The sequence below is a fragment of the Urocitellus parryii genome, chromosome 9, assembly GCF_045843805.1.
Source record: "Urocitellus parryii isolate mUroPar1 chromosome 9, mUroPar1.hap1, whole genome shotgun sequence".
NCBI lineage: Eukaryota > Metazoa > Chordata > Mammalia > Rodentia > Sciuridae > Urocitellus > Urocitellus parryii.
In genome coordinates, this window is record NC_135539.1 from 48,602,128 (window position 1) to 48,624,542 (window position 22,415).

General features: G+C 33.7%; 1 protein-coding gene across 5 annotated transcripts in view; it reads right to left on the reverse strand.

Moving 5' to 3' along the window:
* Positions 1-22,415, reverse strand: part of Mpp7 (MAGUK p55 scaffold protein 7) — a 259,878-nt gene that overhangs the window by 66,003 nt on the left and 171,460 nt on the right. For all 5 annotated transcript variants that reach the window (XM_026410607.2, XM_026410608.2, XM_026410606.2 and 2 more), the window contains 4 exons: positions 21,552-21,632; positions 5,958-6,089; positions 2,283-2,364; positions 1,692-1,777 (listed from right to left, as the gene is read on the reverse strand). In XM_026410607.2, the coding sequence (XP_026266392.2) occupies positions 1,692-1,777; positions 2,283-2,364; positions 5,958-6,089; positions 21,552-21,632 (381 nt within the window). The remainder of the gene's footprint in view (positions 1-1,691; positions 1,778-2,282; positions 2,365-5,957; positions 6,090-21,551; positions 21,633-22,415) is intronic.

Here is a 22,415-nt window from a genome sequence, read left to right on the forward strand (position 1 = left end):
CTGGGATTATAGGCATTTGCCACCACTCCCACCTTATGTGTATTTTCCAAAATGGAGGGAAATCCCTCAGAACAGTGTCATTTATTAAGAGATCAGTTACTGTTAGCAATTATTATTAGTACTATTATTTTTAAGTCACATAAGTCTATCAGCCATTGTGATTATTTCCCAGTAAATCATCATCTAAATGATTGCAATCTTCTTCGAAGTTTCCAATATTTAAAAAAAAATTTTTTTAAACCTTTGCCAAGTTATTTCTGTAGGATTAAGTTCTAACAGTTGAATCTTTAAATAAAGGATATGCACATTTAAAATTTTGGTGGTTTTAAAGGGCCATCTCAAAAACCCTATTAATTTACCCCATCCCCAGAAGCACATAAACAGCTATTTCCCCATACTCTGGCCAACTCTGTGCATTAGCAAGTTTTTAAGTCCAATGAAATCCAGTGTTTTTCAATTTTTTTTAAATTGTACATATAAATATCCCTGATTTTTATAATATTTTCTTAATGATTTTTATGGTTTTAATACATGTTAAAATGTGATCTTTTTATAATATATATTGTAAATATTTCCTTATAATCTCACTTGCCTCGTAAGTTTATAATATGGTGTCTTTTTTCTGTACAGAAAATTTTGAGTTCAGTAGAAACAGCTGTTATTTTCAATTTGAATCAAGGTTAAAAAGTCTTCCTGTACCTTACAATTATAAAAATTACACGTATTTTATTGTGTAATATCTGTGATGCTTGGCACTTAAATACTCAACGTATTGGAAATGTATTTTTCTGTGTAGTGTAAAGTAGAGACTGTCCTTTTTTTTCTGATTTATAAATGCTTTCATTTTCTGCCCCCCAACCCTCCATGATGAAGGTGATGCTAAGGCTCAGCTCCATATCCTGGGGTGTGATTAAACTCAATGTGCAAGCACGTGGATGAGAGAGGGAACTGATGGATGAGGCACATGTCTCTAGAATTTTCCTGGTTGAAACAACAATCTCCCTTTGAGGTCTTGTCATGTACTCTGTCATTATTTCTATGTGCTCCTATAAAATCCCCTCCTTTTAAAATTTAAATTCATTTTCTCAACTGATATATAAAAATATAAAGGTTGTACATATTTATGAGGTACCATGTGATATTTCAATACATATATGTATTGTGTAATGTTCAAATCAAGTTAAGTATATCTCCTTAATATTTATCATTTCTTTTATGGAGTTTCCTCAAACTTAAGAATTAACAGTGTGCAGGCCTAAAACAATTGCCTTCAAGTTTTGGATTTCAAAAGACTTCTAAATCAGTTTCAGGACTTGTGACTTGCATACTAGAATTCACAGCCCGAAAGATGGCTGTCTCAAGAGGAGGACAATGACGGATTCATCCCCTCTAGCAGTATAGATATCACTCACTGACTGATTATACCTACTTTGGGAGAGTCCATGTCCTTTCCCTAAACTCTTTATATACATTACCTCATTTAACCTTTAACACATGTGATATACTTAACTCTTCTCATTCTGCAAATGAAAACACCGAGGTACAAATAAATTAAGGTATTTTTCAAAGATACACAGGGACTTGGTCTACTAAATCCAAATCCTGTACATTTCAAACCAGGTCTGAAAAACCTGAAATTTAGTGAGTTGATTTTATTTTCATTGTTATTTTAAAATAAATTTACAGCTTACCAGAATCTGTATTATCTCCTCAGGCAGTTTATCCTCCACTGGTATTCCATTCACTTCTCTAAGTTCATCACCAACATGAATAAGACCTGACAAGTACAAAATAGGCAATGTAACCCACAAAAGAAACTATAATTTTCAATTGTTTCCATAATTAAATCATCATTAGCTCCTTTAGCACATTTAAAGATTGAGAACGAGACACTTCTCAGGTTTCGGATTCCGTGCCTCTCTATTGCAATGAGTCAAAGAATATAGCATAATAATGCTGGCAAAAATGATAACAGTATCTTGGGTCTTTGTCTAGAAACAAACATTATTGTTTAATAATGTTTCTTTATTTAAAAAGAATAATATTTCTTTATTTAAAAAGCTGCATGCTCTTAATGGTATTTTGCAAATCAGAAATACTGCAACAGGTCTTAAAATAACTTTGAAAGCCTGTGCACACTAAGACCACAGAGTTAAATTCATCATTTATTTATGGAGGTTCCCATATTATGTTAAAAGAGTGTCATCTTTTAAGTTATATACTGGGAATGTCATGAAACACAATGTGATCTGTCTATATTCAGTGAACATTTAGACTCTCACCACTCCTATCTGCAGCTCCTCCTCTCATGATTCTAGCCACAACAATCGCCCCGGTCTGCTCATCCTTCTTAATGGTAGCTCCCTTCAAAAAAAACAAAAACAAAAACAAAAACAAAAATTGTGCATGAATGTAAACTGGTTGGTAGGAAGGGAGAGACAGAAATAAGGACATTCATCTGGAAAAAGTGAAAACTACTACAAAAAAAAAATTAAAGGAATGAGGCAAGAAGCAGAGACATCTTGCCATCTGTCCCACAAACACTCCTTACAAGGTAAAGAAATTCTATCTACATAGCACCTAAGCATTTCAGCACAATTTTAAGTTTTTTTAAAAAATTTTAATCTCCTTAAACTATAGAAATAAAAAAACATTTTTTATTAAATACCTTGCATTTGAATATTATTTTTACTTTTTAAAAGCACTTTCTCATTTCATTTTATACTTATAATAATCCTTGATGAAGGTGGAATACTGATAATTATGTCCAACAGGCAAAAGGACATGTAATGAATTAAACGGTCATTTGAGTGTATACTCAGTGGGAGAGCATTTGCTGAGCTTAGGGGCATGACCTCGGTGTGGATCCCCAGCACTGAAAGGGAGGGGAGGAAGGCCCAGGTTATCAGACTTTGAGTTTAATGATCCCTCTGTTACACGAAGCTGCAATAGTAAAGAAGCTTCATGATAATATTCAAGAAATAGAAAACCAAACCAAACCAAAACAACAACGCTGGTAATCAGTTACTGCTATTGCTAACGTAAATGAATGGATATCTTCTCTTCCCCTTTCTGTTTCCAGGAATTGGCAAAAAGGGCGCTTCACCACTGAACCCCATCCCTAGCCCTTTTAATTTTTTATTTAGTGACAGGATCTCACTAAGTTACTTAGGGCCTTGCTAAGTTGCTGAGGCTGGCTTTGAACTTGTGATCCTCCTGCCTCAGCCTCCTGAGTCTGAGGTTAGAGGCGTGCACCACCACACTGGGTGACAGATCTGTTTTAATGAACTCAGATTGTACCTAATATAAATAAAAAAACATTCTGCTATAATGTTAAGAAAAATCTCAAAAAGAGACAAATTAACAGAATGCTGCTTTGTAAGAATATCAGATGCAAATGGTTACTTTGAAAGCTTTTGCATCAGCTTCCTTCCAAGAAACTGGCATTGGTTTAGAAAAGCCATCTAGGCTGCATCAGTGAAAAGGTAGACTTGAAGTGGTGGCAGAATTCTTCCTGAGGAAGTGGAACTTTTCTCAAGTTTGTTGAAAAAGCACATCATTTCACTGAAAAACAGATATGTATACAATACTAATCCATTTATAATAAGTATACTTTATATATACAACAACTATCAGATATAAACATACCTAACAATAAAAATCAAAACTTAAGTGAGAGGATGTGCCTTTTTTTTTTTTTAACCATCTATGCATGCAGACAAGGCCAAGTACTTGAATCGGCATCTCTCCATTGTCATAAAATTAGACCCATCAATTACTTGTAGTTTCTGCTTTTATTTAAATAGCTAACTCTTGGCCATAATGACTGGTGATACAACTAATTACTTTAATTACATTAACTTTCATTCCTTAAGAATGTGTCTTAAGATTCCCACCATAGTAGGCTAAATTGCAGAAGAGCCTAGTAATCTAACTTTAAATTTTATTGATGAAAAATCAAATTCCAAATGGTCATAATTTATCTAACATAAAATAACAAATATGAAGTGAACAGGAATCTTCGGCAATCTGACCAGATAGTATTATCATTCATTTGTTGCTTATCCTAAATCTTTTCATAAACTTTGCTGACAGTTCATTTTGTCCTCAAGTTCATGAGTTCACAAGCCTTATGGTGGCTTGTATTTAAGGTGGACATGATCAATTCCTTCCCCTCTTGTGTGTGCATGTGACATTCCCATCTCAAATGTGGAACATGGTTTTGAGGTTTCTAAGGAAATGATAAGTTTTGTAGCTGCCATCTGGGCTTGAAATACTTGCTCAATGGTAATTCAGCTGTCTTTTAAGAAATCATAACTACCACCAGGCAGTGAGGAAGCCAAAGCTGGTCAAATAGAGATGCCCCTTAGAGAAAAAGATACTGGACCAATCCCCAATTTTTTTGGCTTCCAGCCCAGGCATCAATCATGTGAATGAAGAAGCCCTCAGATGACTTCAACTTCAGCCACCATCAGACAGTACATATAAGGGACTTCAACTGAGAACCTCCCAGCTAAGCCTACCAACCCCGAAAACTGTGAGAAATAATATGTTATTAGCCACACATTTGGGGATGTTTTGTAAAAAACAACTAGATAACCAAAACAACTCTCTCTTCATATTATGAAGTGTGCTGTTTTTCAGTATAGAGCCATCACAATTTTTTTTGTGTTTAATGCTGGTCCCTCTGATTTAGTCAATGAAGTCAACAAATGTCAACTGAGAACTATGTGCCAGTGTTCCAAGGACTTGCAATATGTTGGTGAACAAAACAAAAGGGACACAGAGAAAATACAAGTGATGAAATACTTGGTATATTATATATTATATTAGAAGATAGTAAGCACTATAGAAGCGGGAGGAGAAAGAGCTGAGTAAGAAAGATCCGGATGCCAGGGCAGGTAGAGAGGAATCTATAAGGACACTGCCTCATTGAAGTGAGTAAAAAAAGACTAGGAAGAGGGGAGGGTGTTAGCCAAAGGAGAGAGAAAAAAATGGCTGGTTCAAAGGTGCCAAGGGGAACCTATGAATGGAATGTATAAGGAACAATAAGGAGTATGGTTGAAGAAAAAGGGGAGAAGCAGGAACGGCAGTGTCAAATGGAAGCAGAGAACTAGATTATTCAGTGCTTTGTAGACTATTGTGTGAGGACACCTATTTCTAATTCATATTACTAGAATTACTTCTCCTGAAGATGCCTTTGACTCTTACTACTAGGGAATTTTATTGTTTTTGTGAACTTTGCAGTCTTGTGTCTCTTCTAACAACCATCTCTCCCTAAACTGACAGATATCATTTGACAATTAATATTGAAAATAAATACTTTCAAATTTTTTGGTTAGTACATTTTTAAAAATTTAAAATTTTAACTGGGCACTGTGACACATGCTTGTGATCCCAGACTGAAGCAGGAGGACCAGAAGTTTGAAGCCAGCCTCAGCAACTTAGGGAGACCCTTGACTCAAAATAACAAATAAAATGGGCTGAGGGTGTGGCTCAGTGGTAAAATGCCCCTGAGTTCAACCCCCTGCATAAAAAAGAAAAAAAGGAAGGAAGGAAGGAAGGAAAAACAAAATGTTGTTCACCCAGTAGTCTTACTTTATTTTTACAATAATTGTCAAACTAAAGTTGATATGCTAGTTATAAATTTGACAAGACAAAATTCAAGACAAGTAATTCTCCTCACTTGATTTCATATTCTCATTTGAAAATGACATTTAAAAATCTTAATACTTTTTTTAAAGGAAAAAATCAACAAATACTTTTTAAATTTCTTCATTCAAGTTGAAGGGATGTTTTTCTATATGGTAGTATTAGAAGTTAATTTTTTTTTGTTTCTAAATAGTTACTTAGCCTGAAAAATGCAATCAAATTGAGGCTGAGTTGGAAGATAGCATCACCAACTTTTTAAAGTAAAGAAATATAAAAGTACACTGCACAATGTAGGCCAAACTCACCAGTGGTTCTCTATTCTTCACCAGCCGAATTATTTTTACAGAGTCTTCCTCATCGTCAATATCATCAGGCATAGGAGGCAGTACAGGATCATAATTCTTTTGAGCTACAGTATCATGTACAGAGAGCAAAGCCTGTAAAATTCAAAAGTTGGTAAAAACCATTAATCAAACACAAAATGGCAAACACTTCACACTGTAAAGAAGATAGAAATAGTGATATGATTTTGGCATGATGGTAGCAAAGCAACTTCTTGAAAGGGGTCTTTTATAAACAGGATGGTAAGCAGAACCTGCAGAGCTGCAGCTGGCAGCGCTACCTAGCTGCACCTCTATCTCCAAGGTCATTAATGCAGGACAAGAATGAGCACGCACCTTCCTCTAGCTCAGCTATAGCTGGTTTATCCTTACAAAGAAGGCAACTTGGAAGCAAAGGTGGAGTGGGTGTGTGAAGGGAGAAAATGAGGCTATAGGTACATAGTCAGTGAGCCAAAAGGAATCTGAGAAAACTACATATTTTTTCTTCTTAATATTTGTCCTCCTGTTGGCAGAAAACAAAGAACTATCAATGTGATTCTTTTTTTTCTCATGTTTTGTGTAACAAGTGTGTATAGAAGAATAAAAAGTATCTTTAGTTATGATAAGTATGGGGACAAAACTCCACAGTGCACGGATATATTGTCTTTATAGACCAAAGATTGGGGGGGCGAGCACTGAAACCTTGCATGTCACTACTATTTTAGATGAGTGCGTTTTAGACTTTCAATTAACTTGTCTCTTAATATAATCAACAGCATAACTGACCATAATTTATTCAAGCTGGAAGTCTGCCAATCATCCTTGAAATCTCCCCTCTCACTTATACTCGCAACATCCCATCTTATACCCTATTAAATCCACTCCTCAAATATATCTCAACTTTATTTTCTTCTTTGTATATCGGAGATTCGTACAACACTTTTTATTTTTGTGAATAAAGTTTTATTAGAACATAGTCATGCTTATTCATTTACATATTTATGGTTGCTTTCATGGTATAATGGCAAAATTCAGTAGTTGGAAAAGATAATTTCTTACCTAAAACATTGGTGACCCCCAGTCTAGATTGACGCTATCATTTTGGGCTTGGAATACTGCAATAGCCTCTAAATGGTTCAGCAGCATTGAACTTTGGTACATTTTCATATCCATACTTCAAACAGTAGCAAGACTGATTATTTTGAAATATATCCCTTCTAAGCCCACAGTTCTTGGAAGATCAAACTCTTTGACATCTTCTAACAGTCTTGTGTATCTCTCCAACCTTATCTTACAACATTTTTTTTTCACTCAAGTAATTTTTTCTCATAGAGGCATGGCCCAGATATTCAGTGTAAATATTAAATGGCAGTTCCCTCCATTTCTTCACTTCAGCACCTTATTCTTTGCCTTCATAAATGTTCACAACTTTTAATCACATAGGTATTTTATGGCTATATGTTTAATATTGGCTATCTACTGACCCAAGCCCTAAGTTAGTAAAAATGGTCTTTTTTAATTAGACGCTTTTAGTGACTCTTTACATATGCAGTCATCCTTCAGTATACACAGGAGATTGATGTCAAGACTCCCCTCAGATACCAAAATCCTCAGATGCTCAAGTCCCTTACATAAAATAGTGTGGTATTTGCATATAACCTATGCCTAACCTCCCATACACTTTAGGTCAGCTCTAGATTACTTGTAGTACCTGATAACAGTGAAAATCCATGTAAATGGTTGTTTTATACTGTATTGTTTAAGGGAAAAAATGACAAGAAAAACCAAGGTCTATATATGTATACTACAGATGCAATGTTTTCTTTCAAATATTTTCGATTTGTGGTTGGTTGAATCTGAGATGTAGAACCCATAGATATGGAGTACCAACATAATACAGAAAGTAAAGCTTGTAAATGCACATGATGATGAATTTAAAAAATGAATATGTCCCAAAAGAAACATGAAGTGAACCCTAGAAGCTCCCATTTAAATGTTTTACTATTCATCATGCCTCTCTATCCCCCAAAGGATGACTCTATTTGAAAATTAGGATTATAAGAGTGGATTCATTTTTTCACTAATGTAAAGTAAGATTCATCCAAGCTGTTACTGATGGTAGTTTTCATTTTTCATAAGTGGCAGTTTTCATTTTTCATAAAAATAGCATCCCAAATACTTATTTCAGAGTTCTTTAGCCATTACATTTTTTGAGGGACATATAGTTTGTTTCAGTTCTTGACTATTACAAATAATATTCCTGTAAATAGTTAATGTCTTTTGATGCATAGATATATAATTTTGACTACGTATATTTAAGAAGGGAAATGCCTAGGCCACTGGTTAAAAGTATAGCCAACATCAGTAGACACGGTTTTTTCAATTATACTCCCACTAACAACATAGATGAATCTACTTTCTTCCCCAACATTTTACATTATTTTCATCCCTCAACACTCTACATTATTTAAATTTGGGTCATTCTGAGTGTGTACCATCTCCTATGATTGAAATTTTCTAATCACTCATGAGACAAAAGGCAAAATTCTTCTACATTGATTAAGCATGTATATATATATTCTTGTGTGAGATGCCCCTTCAAGGCCCTTTTCCATTTTTACATTGCACCTATCTTTTTCTTATTGATTTGCAAGAGTTCTTTACAATATGCTGGATTAGAATCCTTGTCAATTACACATGCTATAAACATAGTTTCTCATTTGGTAGCTTGTTTTCACTTTCTCAATGGCATTTTTCAATCAATAAAGAATCCTAATTTTAATGAGCTCAATTAATGCTTTTGTGTTCAATAAGAGTTTGCTTCAATGGGAAAAAATGAAAAGCATCAGATGATGAAAGTTTTAGAAATAATGGCTACAAATTTCCGAGAACTAATGCGACATCCTGAGATTCAGAAAACCAAGGATTTTTCTAGGTAGCAGGAAAAATAAAAAGAAATCCATGCACAGAAATATTATAATGAAACAGCTGAATACCAATGACCAAAAAAAAGGAAAAAGTATTAAGGAAAGAAAGTTTGACTAGCAGAAACAATGGAAACTAGAGAACAGTTGAAATACTTTGAAAATGCTTTGAAAAAACAAAATCCAGCCCCACATTTTATATCCAGCAAAAGTATCTTTCAAGAACGATAATGAGGGCCGAGATTACAAGTACCCACCTAGAAAGCGCCTTTTAAACAAAAGGAAAATGAGACAATTGTTTTCTTAAAACACACACACACACACACACACACACACACACACACACACACTGGACATTAAACATTGAAGGGCAGTGACCACTGAGAAACAGAAAAATATCAGAGAAGAAAGAACCCATGAAGAATTCTGCCAGTGGTCTCCCTGAGATGGGAAAACAGAGGTAGAAATGAAATGAATCCAAGGAAGTCAAGGAGCTAAAGTTCTCAGGGAAGACTATGACACAGAATTCCTGAGATAAAGGACAGCCAGGCCTTAATCCATAACATGCATATGCAAAAACTACCAGATGGCTTGATTAATATTCATATATATACATAAGATTCTCAACAACTATGCAGTAAAAAAAATAATTGACTTAAAGATGGGCAAATGATATGACTAGACATTTCTCAAAAGAAGACATGCAAATGGTTGACAGAAATAGAAAAAATGCTCAATTTCACTAATCAACAGTCAAAAAAATCAAAACCACAATGAACTATTATTACTTCATATATGTATGCTCTGTTTATTTTACCAATATTAACAACAATCAAGGTATAGAATCAATCTACGTATCCACCATTGAATAAGTGGTATCTACACGAAATGTTATTCAACTATAAAAATTAATGAAATTTTGTCATTTGGAGCAACAGGTGAGGAGGACATTAGTGTTAAATAAGCAAGGCACAGAAAGACCAATATTTCATGTTTTGAATAATATATGGAAACTAAAAAAGCTAACTTCATAGAAGCAGTGGGCAGGACAGTGATTACTAAAAGCTGGGAAGAGAAGGGTTGGTTAATGGATACAAAAATATAGTTAGGAGGATTAAGTTTTAATGTTCTATAGTGCAGCAGGGTGGATGCAATCGACAATAATGTGCTATATATTTCAAAATAACAAAAAAAGAGAATTTTGAATATTACCAACACAAAGAAATAATAATGTTTAAGGTGATGGACATGCTAATTATCCATTTGATCACTATATCTCACTGTAGCCCATAAATATGTAAAATTGTGTGTTAATTTAATAAATACTACCAGAAAGAATTAGATACATGATTCTTAAGGGAAAGTGATTTTACTTTTAAATGTTCTCCAGGGAACATTTGGCAAGTTTGGAGGCATTTTTTATTGTCAGTTTGGGGGATGCTACTGCCATCTAGTGCACTGAGGCAGGGGATGCTCCTAAATATCAGCACAAAGAACAATCCTCTAACCCCCAAAACAATTATCCAGCCAAAAATGTCAACAGTGCCAAGGTTGAAAAACTCTTCTGCTATGGTTTGGATATGTGGTTTGTACCCCAAAGGCTCATGTGCTAGAGGACTACCTCCCAAAGCTATTAAGTGGTGGCAGAACCTTTAAGAGTTAATGCCTACTGGGAGGGAATTAGGTCAAAGGGGGTATTTTTATGGTAACAGATTACTCTCTATTCAAAAGAGAAGTTAGCTCTTGAGAGACTGGATTGTTAAAAATCAAGACCACCCTGGGCACCTGGCCTCTTCTACACATGACATGTTCCCTTCTTGCTTATCTACTTGTTATAATGCAGCCCAAGGAGTTCCTTACTAGAAGCCCAAACAATGGAACTGCCCAATCTTGGATTTTTACCTTCCAAAACTTAAGCTAACTAACCCTATTTTTTTTTAATAAGTATGCAGCTTTAAGTATTTTATTATAGCAACAGTAAACAGAGTAATACATTCTGAACTACAAGGAATGATCCCTGAAGCAGGAGTTCTTCTCACCTGAGAGGGAAAAACACAACACATTGAGAAGAGTTGTCACACAGACTTAAACAGTTAAAAATAGGCCCAAAATTAAGTGTTGCTATGGTGTCATCTAGCAAAGCTTAAACACAAGCCTCTGAAGGATCAAATGTTTCCAAATAACTTCACTATTTAACAGAAAAATTCTTGATATTTTTATTTACAGAAACACAAAATTACCCAGCTTCACATGAGAGAAAACCCATAATGATTGAAATTCAATTAAAAGTTGCCAGATATCCAAAGAAAGCAAAAAATATTACTTATAATGAAGGAAAAAAAATAAAACAATAGAAGCAAGCCCCCAAATTACACAGGTATCAGAACTAGATAAAACCAAACCCTGAAATTACACAGGTAGATAGACAGTAGGATAAGGAAATTAAGTTGTTATTATAGTTATATTCTAAATGTCCAAATACCTGTGAGACTGAAACAGGAGATATGAAATATGTAAAAAAAGATTCAAAGCAAGCTTCTAGAGATGAAAAATGTAATGTATGAAATAGAAAAAGCACACCAAATGAGATTACTGTAAGTTAGATATTGAAAAAGTAAACTAGTAGGCAAATTAATACAATCTATCCAAAATGAAACACAAAAGAGAAGAAATATTTTAAAATGATGAAAGCAATATTAGTGAGTTGTGGGACAATTCTGAGTGACTTACTATAGTAATTGGCATGTCCAAAGAAAGGTAGAGTGATGAAAACTATTTCAAGAAATATGGCAGAAAATAGTCCAAATTTGATATTGGAAAAAAAACAACAACACATAGTCAAGATCAAAGTACCAAAGCACAAGAAACATAGGACCCAATTGCTTAAACACAGTGAGAAAAATATTAAAATCACCCAAAGATGGCAGAATGGGGTCATGGTATACAACATGTGAAAGAATGATTATCAAAAAGGAAAGCATACTTCTCGTCATAAACAATATGAACCACAAGGCAATAGAATAATATCTTAATATCTTCAAAATACTTGAAAAATATTGTTAACCTAGCATTCTATACCCAGCAAAAATATCTTTCAGCAGTGAAGACTTTTCAAAGACATACAAAAGCTGAAGAATTCATTAGTAGCAGACCTGCATTGCAAGAAATGTTATAGGGAGTCTTTTACACAGGAGAAAAACACCACAACATGGGAATATGGTTCTACAGAGATGAATGAAGAATACCAGAAAAATTCACTATCTGGGTACTTATGCAATTACTTGGCATGCAGTAAGAACAATACAAATAGCTAATGAAAACATTTGTAAGTAAAGCAATTATCATTGTTGCAATAGTATATGCGATATTAAGAGTACCAGCTATATATCTTTTCTCACTAGCCAAAACTAAGGAGATATCTGGATTCCAGAATAACTTTATGGATTTCAAGTTTATTATTTGTAATAGCTCTGCTTTACAAATACTGTTGTTCAGCAACACTTTTACTGTGGACAACTAAAAGTCATTTTGTATTCCATTTTCCTGTTTTAACTATGATGATTTTATTTTTCAATATATAGATTTTCCTTTCAAAAGGCAATACTTAAATGAAAATTGTGTTTCCATATGACATAACCACCAATCACAACTGATGGGTTTACCTGTTGCTCAGAAGGATCTGCAGGAAATTGAACACTAGGCCTTGTAACTCATCTGGCTCACAAGCTTTCACTGCCTCAGACCCCCTGGAGTCAACTCTAAGTTCTAAGTATCTGTCAGGTTCACGGAATTGAGTATCCAGCTCATAAGGATGAGTAACATTGATTTATCCCTCCAGAAGGAAGCTTAACTTTTTTCCTTTAGCATGCTTTAATGAAGCCTCATCCATCCTGCATGCTCTAGCAATGAGTAATTTCTGGTAAGTGAATGCTTTCGAAAGCTAAAAAATTACAAAAAAAAAAATTATTTTATCCTACCAAATTCTCCCTGACTTCCTAAATTACAATACCATGTTTTCAAGATAGTGTCACTTCACTATTTTATCCAAATGAGCCCCTGGATGATGACTCATACCAGCTAATTTGCCTTTACTGCAGCAATTTGATGGCTAAAAATGGTTCCTAATTGTCAGTGAGTGACAATGATTTTCCTAGAAACAAAATTTCTGTATAGACCAAAATTGCTCCATTAATGCTCCTAAACACCAACATCGTTGCTCTTGCCTCCTGCCACAATGCAGGAAGCATCTGGCTACTCATTAACTTTTCCTTTTCTCCCCATCTGTCATTTCTTTTATATCTTATTGTTTTTCCTAGACTTTAAGATTGAAACAATAGGATTGGGTAGATACTTTTGACTTATAAAAATAATTTAATTTTGGATATGTTAATTGATAATTTATGTTGGTATCATCTTTAAAAATCTTCTCAGCTGACACTATTTTTATGGAATGGCAAATCATTTTCTCTGCTAAAGACTTAAGAGCAACAGGTTATATGAGACAAGTGTTGGTACCCTTCAAAGCAAGGGATTATGAAAGAGTGAAATGAATAGGATCATGACTTTATATTATTATGAATTAAAGAACATGAATGAAAACCTTAACGGGTATATGAATATGCTGAATTATCTTATATGAAGATACAAGAGATGTAAATGATTATAATAGAATAAAAATTCTAAATGTTTAATAATTTCCATTGATTTCAATCTACTGGGAGTCCCCTATGTTGCAAGCTATGTGCTATAAACAAACAAGATCATCTCTCTGGTGCATCCAAAGAAAAACAGACTTGCATTCTTTGTTGAGTACAGAACACAGAACACCCCTGAAACACAACACACACAAACATGTTAAATGTCCAGTTTAGTTTCTGAATGCAAATTTTTGAGCTTCAGTGTTCCTAATACTTAAAAGAGAGTTATATTCAACTTTTGTGCATAAACTTGTACAGGACCATGTTTATATAAAGATTACTTTAATATAGTTACATTACATTTACAAAAAATGATCAAACAAAAATATCTTTGACAAATTTTACATAAAACAGGTTGAATACTGTGATTAATACTGATCACACTAGAAGTAAACATTCAGTTAAAACATCAAGAAGAAAACCCAAACAAATCCAGAAAATTTAAATAAGTCAGGATAATAAACTTATTAATATTTGCTAGAGACTATTTTGAGAAATTAACATCAATACCAATAGGACATAAACAACAACCATGGAAGCTTATCAAATTCAAAAAGTCAAACTCAGCTTTTATGATTTTATATTATGTTTTTATCTAACATTTATGCTTTTATATAGCTTATGTAATGCTTATATGTTGCATATATATTTAATTTATATAATGCTTATATATGCCATATATAACATGTAAAATTTATATATGCTTCTATATTTCAACAGTGTGAATAAACAGGCCAAGTACTCAGCTGAAGAAGCTGGAGGGGAAGACAAACCAACAGAAATCAAAGGAAGGTAAAAGAAGAAAAAACTGAGAAACAGAATTGATATTAAATAGTCAGTTATTTTGAGAGATTAGGCAAACAGTTTTTGCTATGCACAGTAAAAAAAAAAGATACGAGAAAATATGTACATTGGTAGTATTGGGAAATAAGATAGAACTTCAGATATGAATCAAGTAGGAAAAAATGCAGAGTACCACTAATAAATCTGAAAATCTATAAAAAGAATGTTAAGTTTTCTAGGAAAAATTAAAACAACTCTAGAAGAAGATGAAAACCAGATTAATGACAACAAAAGAAACTGAAAGAACTATCAGAAAGTTTTCCTCCCAGACGGTCCTAGTACCAAGGGACTGTATTAATGTTTTCTATGCTACTTACAAGCATTGCATCACTCAAGAAAACGATGAAAATATTTTTTTATTTCTTTTCTAATTCTTTTTTAAAAATAATTTTTAGTTGTCAATGGACATTTATTTTATTTATATGCAGTGCTGAGAATTGAACCCAGTGTCTCACACGTTAGACAAAAGCTCTACCACTGAGCCACCACCCCAGCCCCTCTTTTCTAATTCTTTTAAGAGATGGTGTCTTGCTATACTGCACAGATTGGCCCAGCACCACGTCTGACTTCAATTTCTTTTTCAAAAGTATCAGAACCAAACTATAAAACCTAAACACAATGTATAAAATGATAATACCACAACTCTTGCATCAGAATGGATTTTTAAAAAATATCTGAGTATTACATTAGAAAATCATATGTTAAGAAGGTTTAATTCTTACAAATGCTTTCTAATATAAACTTATGTACATTATTATCTTTCTGATAATTAAAAAGCTCATATAATCGCTTCAATAAATACCAGAAGACATTTGATAAAATTTAACATATTCCTGATTTATTTTAAAAAACAAAGAAGCCAGCTTGGGAGGCACACGAAGGAGGATCATGAGTTCAAAGCCAGCTTCAGGAACTTAGCAAGGCCCTAAGCAACTTAGGAACCTAACTCTGTCTCAAAATAAAAAACAAAAAGGGCTGGGGATGTGGTTCAGTAGTTAAGCACCCCTTGGGTTCAATCCCTGATGCTAAAAAATAAAAACAAATTTAAAAACAAAGAAAAGATGAGAAGCCAAAACTTTATTTAAATTTTTTTTTTTTAGTTGTAGGTGGACACACTACTTTTATTTTAATTTATTTTTAGGTGGTGCTGAACCCAGTGCTTCACTCGCGCTAGGAGAGCACTCTACCACTGAGCCACAACCCCAGCCCCCACTCCCCCACAAAACTTTATTTTTTTAAAAGATGAATTATATCAGAAAATAATAACAAACATATTAAACAGAGAAGTGTCCTCACTGAAGTATAGAGAAACAAAAGTATATATACTATATTACCATACATTTTGAGCATTTTCCACCTTGCAAGTAATTATTAAGGCAAGAAAGGAAAGAAAAAAATTATAAGTCTTTAAAAAAGGAAAAGATAAAATATTTTCATCAATGATGTGATTTTATGCATGACGAAAAAACCTGAAAATTAAAATAAGATAATTCAGTAAAGTGCTATAAGATATTCTAAAAGTCAACACTTTGCTACAGAGTAACAACATACTTACCAAAATAATAAGAATGAAAAATTGCTATCATATATGAATTATTGTTGTGTGAATGTGTGTGTTGATGCACACACACGACACACCCCAGGCTTGGGGACAGATTTGGTAAGAAAATTGAAGAATTATATGAAGATTATTATTAGAACTATATAAAATGAGTACATTGTCATGTTCTTAGATTGTAAAACTCAACTGCATGCCAATTGGATACTTGACAACATACGAAAAGGATTCTAAATTTCTTGTGGAAGAATAAATTTAGAAGAATTATGATAGGATTTGGGTCTCACTGAGTATCATGGTATAAGTCTACCAAATGAAACAATCACATAACTAGATTGATCAAAGTAAGAGTTCAAAACACATTCGGTATATAATAAAGATATTTTAAACTGTTATGAAAATTGCTATATATTTTTTCAAAACAAAATTAGAAATATATCTAAGCTATATACCAAATTTTCATAAATGACTTAAAAATTAAAGAAATAAAACTTTTAAAAAGCCAAAGGAAAATATAGAAGATGATTTTCAAAAGTTGTAATGAGGAACAAGAAGTCCTTTCAACTAACTCAACGCCTAGAAGTCATAAAGGAAAAGAATGCTATGTATTTCTGTGTTGTCTTGAAAACTGCAAGTAAGATTAAAAATAAAAATTAGAAATATATAATGATGGTTAATATTCTTACAATACTCCCATGAAGAAAATACAAGATTTTCAGTGATCATTATCAAATGATCCTACAATACTTACCTGAAATTTTGCTACATGACCAGAACTTTTTACCCCTGTGCTTATGCAGCTTATATTCTAGTGATGATCAATTAATGAAGCTCAAAAAAGAACTTTAATTGAACATGGCATATGTGATTAATTGCATATAAATTAAAATTGCCTAGGGAAATTGATCTTTTCATGCACTACTATACTGTATATTGGGAGAATCTGTCTCAAGAACAAGTTGGCAGCCTCAGCAAAGGTGAGGTGCTTAGCAACTCAGTGAGACCCTGTCTCTAAATAAAATACAAAATGGGGCTGGGTATGTGGCTCAGTGGTTGTGTTCCCCTGAGTTCAATCCCAAGTAACCCCCTTCAAAAAAGAACAAGCTAGCAATAACCACCAAAATTTTTAAATGTGAAAATATGAATGTACAACAATTTACTGACATGATAAAAATATATTTTTATCCAACATTCCATAAAATTCTGTAATACAGCCAGGTGCAGTGGCACACACCTATAATCCTAGCAGCTTGGGAGGGTGAGGCAGGAGGATCAATAGTTCAAAGCCAGCCTCAGAAATAGCAAGACACTAAACAACTCATTGAGATCCTGACTCTAAATAAAGTACAAAATAGGGCTGGGGATGTGGCTCAATGTTGAATGTCCCTGAATTCAGTCCCTGGTACCAAAATAAAAAATTCTATAATATACAAATAATGTATATCATAGTGTTTTTTAAGTAACAGAAATACAGAAATGACAGAAAGACCCACTTATAAGTGATGAATTAAGGAGATAATTATATTAATCCCAAGAGAAGTTCACAAAATACCCAACTGTTAAAACCAAACAAACCCACAGTTAAGTAGTATATTCTATGATCACATTTATGTGGAAAAATGTACATTTAATATTGATATTTAGAAAGAATGGAAAAGTAATACAGCCAGCTAAGGACAGTTATTCCCCAAAGGTATATGAACATCTAATTCACAGAAGAAAAAGTGATTATGCATATCAAGAGATATTAATCTTCACTAAAAGCAATGAGAAGAGTGGCTTCTGAACTTTGTCCAGTTTGAATTAAAAACACAATTATGTATCATCAAAAAAGAATATATGTTTGTTTTTGTCTTTATCAAGTAAATTTTTAAAAGGTAAAATTAAAGTTTCACATTTTACTAATGACAAACATCATAAATCATTTGTATAAAGTACTCCTTCTAAACTCATTCAGGGATTTTTAAAAACTCCTATGGGTATGAGCATGTGTATATGTTTCTGTCTGTGTCTGTCAGTCTCTATTCTTGTGAACACTTCTCTATCCCATGATCAAATAATCTTTTTGTTGTTGATGTTGTTTTGTTGCAAATTTCTTCTTTTTGCAGTACTAGGGATCAAACCTAGGGTCTTACACATGCTGGGCAAGAGCTCTACCTCTGAGCTAATATCTCATGGTCTACTTTTTTTTTTTTTTGGCCGGGTGCTGGGGATTGAACTCAGGGGCACTCAACTACTAAGCCACATCCCCAGCCCTATTTTGTATTTTATTTAGAGACAAGGTCTCATTGAGTTGCTTAGTGCCTCGCCATTGCTGAGGCTGGTTTTGAACCCTTGATCCTGCTGTTTCAGCCTCCCAAGCCGCTGGGATTACAGGCATGCGCCACCATGCCCAGCACATGGTCCAATTTCTTTTTATACTTCAGGCTTTTTCCTATTTGGAATCCATTCTAGTGGGGATTTTTCTTTTCTATTTCCTCCCCCAAATATCACGTGTTAAAGTTATCCCTCAAAATGACCTGTCCCCCATTTCCTTCATCAGGGCCACAATCATATTCCCCTTCCATTATTTCCACAGACTCCCAACTGACCTTCCTTGATTGCAGTATTCCATTCTATCCACCCTTCATCCCTCAAAACTGCTCCATATTCTACGCATGGAGTGACTGTGTCACTGCCCTATTTAAGTCCTTTCAATGACTCTCCACTACACTTCGGATGAAATCCAAACTTATCATGTTCAAAATTAGGGTGGCCATAATAAAACATATAAATAAGGAAGCAACTGAAAGTAAAAGAAGAGCTATTAATAATAATCCTTAACTACAGGTATAAGCCAGAGTCTGTGGGACAAGCCCAACTCAAAAGGCTTGACTTCCTGCTCCAAACTCTTGCCCTGTCCTCTTTCACAGGCTACTGTGCAGTCATGCTGAACTTTAAGAGACTTCACATACTATGCATTTGACTAAAACCTTTATTCTTCACACTCTGCCAACGACCCATTCCACATGCCCCGTTCTGTTCTAGTTTCCCCGTATTCGACCTTCAGGCCTTCCTCTACAGTTTTCCTCAACCAAAGTTTGGATTTAGCACCAATCCTATATGTTTCACATCATTTCCATTTGTCCTCCCTTTTTTAAAACCCAATATTTCTCCTATGCCTTCATTAATCTATTTACTACAAATCGTATCTCCAGAGGGCCTGGCACACAGTAGGCACTGAATAAATATCTGAAAAAATATCTATTTCTAGCAACATTTACAAATCACCAAAGAAAAGTTCAAACGATTTTTGAAAAGAGTTATTAGCAAATCTGAGGAATACACATATTATTTTTCTGTAGTGGCTGCATATCTGGTTGTTTGTACCTAAATGTTTTTTAAAAAAAAAGTCATATTAGGGCTGGGGCTAGGGGCTCGGTGGTGGAGTGCTTGCCTCGCACATGTGAGGTACTGGGTTCGATCCTCAGTACCACATAAAAATAAATAAATAAAATAAAGGTATTGTGTCCATCTACAAATAAGAATATTTAAAAAAGGTCATATTACTTGGTAAGCATATGTCAGGTTTTCTTTCAGTTACTATGAATAAAATATTTAAAATAGAATAACCATCTAAACAGTAAATAATTTTTTATCTGCTAAAAATGACAGACAACACTCAAATTAACACACCAGAATTACATATTTCATATTTCAACTGTCAGTTCAACTAATAGCCCATGAATAGATAACATATTCTACTACACCTTGCTTTGTTCTAAAAGAGGGAAAATAAAGCAAATTTTTTTAATTTAATTCCTAGAACCAAAAGAATTGACTGATTATATTCTGAAAAAGTCCAACATGTATTTTAGGGCTGAGCTTTTTAAAGAATCACTTATAGGTGACATTCAAAATGATGGCAGTTAATACAAATGACTTCAAGGAAAGCTGTATTATATGTTAGGTGAAAAATGGAAGAAAGATATGTTCTTCCCAAGACTGGCTAACCACGGATTGTCAATGCCAACTGAAACACCATGTGTCTGATATATCATCTGCTTTCTACTCATATTTCTTTAATATACATCTTTTACACTGACCTCTCATCCATTCTATAGTCACACTATAAAATATGAAAAAATAAACAACATAATGCATATAAAATACATTCCATACAATGAAATTTAACCAATTATTAAATTTTATCAAATGGATCTTCATAATACCATCTAAGTCATACCTCCATTTTAAACCAAATGCCAGCCTACCTCTTGTATAATCTATTTTTAGCCATTCCATTTCAAACACCATTGAGTAGAATACCAAAGTCACTTTTTAAAAAATCTGAAACATTCCTCTTTAGTTTCTAATGTCGTTGAACCAAGTTAATAATCTCAGAAAGGGATTTGACAAGCTTCTCATGGCTCACCTCATCCTGCTGTGATTGATACTAACTTTTTACATACAGTTGATACTAAACACAGCTTTAAATCTCAAGATTTAAAGAAATCTTGACAGTGGTCTCTACAAATCTCCTTCTTGGAGTGCCTAACCATGTGGCACCCTTTCTTTTTAATATTAAGCAACTTTTCTGTTCTAATTTGATCTTTGTTCTTTTAGAAATAAAATTTAATTAGACCCCTAAACCATTAGAAATCAATTACCCTCACGTTTTAAAAATATAAATTTTAAAACCAAATACAGCACAATTTCAAAGGATATTTCTCCAAGAAGGCAAAAAACAGTTTTGTACCTGAACATAAGTTTTCATTCAACACTCTATTCTTACCAGTATTCATCATAAGACAACTGATCTTATGATGATAAATTACATATAAAATTCATATGTAATTGTGACTCATGGAAACCATTTTACACATAGCTTGCAGTGGTTTCAAATTCCCAATGTATACATTATAGGATTTTATGTATTGATAACCTTAGAATAAGAGCAAGACAATTGTGAAATGCCTTCTCAGAACTAATCACATTCAGAAAATAAATAAATAAGTGAACGAATAATAAACTCTGAGGAAGCAGGCAGGACAATTTTTCAAAAAAATTTGAAGTCTATCAATATTTTAAGAGATATTTGACACTGGACAACTGCTCTATTCTATAAAATGGTATGATATTTTGAAACATGAATTAGTACAAGGATAGAAAATGAGGCAGTTGAAGGGGGAGAGAAGAGTACCAAAATAATTCTACAGAAAAATAGAGATATTTGTCAAATATATTAAAATAATCATTAACTGGCCAAGTTAAATAAACCTAAACAAAATCACTGTGGTTCTGTATTTTGATTTCTTAATTTCATTGTAAAGGAAAACGACCTTGAAGCTGCACTATATTAACCCAACTTAAATTCTGAGTTTCCCAGTTAAAGTACTAGGTAGTACTTGTCACAACATTATAATTCTTTTACCTTACTAGGATTCGGGTTAATAAAATATGTGTACTATTTGAAAATACATTGAGTTGAAAATTGATGCCTGAAACACAATTCATCTGAAGACTCAGAAAGTGGCCCTTTCAGAAGGTATTTATTACAGGAGTAACATGTCCTCACCTTCACATTGGGTTTTGACAGTAGTTTCAACAGCTCTCTGATCTCACTGTTTAATGGCTTGTTCTGAAGCTCTTCAGCCAGCTGCAAGGAAGATTACATTGACATGAGTAACATTTAGCAAGAGCATTGTGAGGTTCTGTGCAGAACTGAGAATCTAATTTTGCTCAAGGTTATTACTTTCCAGTGTTTAAGTCAGCATGAAAGAAATCAATCAGTGCTCTTCTTTTCTGGTCCTTAGAAGATCAGATTCAAGCCCAGGTTCTGGGCTGAGTACAACCTGCGTGATCATATCAGCCACATCACTTCTGATTTATTGCAATGAGGGCAAATCCCAGCACTTCATCTGTGTGAATGGTCTTTTGCACGTAGACAAAGGACCATTTGTAAAAAGGACTGGATCAAGTTTTGACACTGTACAAAAAATAAAAAATAAAAAAGATGGAGAGTTTTTGAATGAGGTGGTGAAATCCATAGGGTTTCCAAAAATCCACAGTAGCTGTGCTGTTTAGAACTGGGGTAAAACGAACTAGAATGATCCTAATAGAGTAAATGACCTGAAACTTTTATTATGTTTATCTACACAGACTAAGAAGTCTATTAAATAAAAACCAAGTTAATCATAAACCCATAATAGTTTGAGAACTACTCTGGCACCAAAAATGCTAACTGTACTTTATTGTAATGTTCAAGAATTCCCATTTGTCAATTTGATATGAAGAACGAACTGGAACTTTGAATCTGCCTCATGTTCTCCAATATGAATGTTTTGAATGTTCTTACCACAAAGTAATGGTATATGTTTGAGCAGTTGGGTAAGCTAATTAATCGTGTTTGTGTGTGCGTGTGTGTGTGTCTCAAAATATC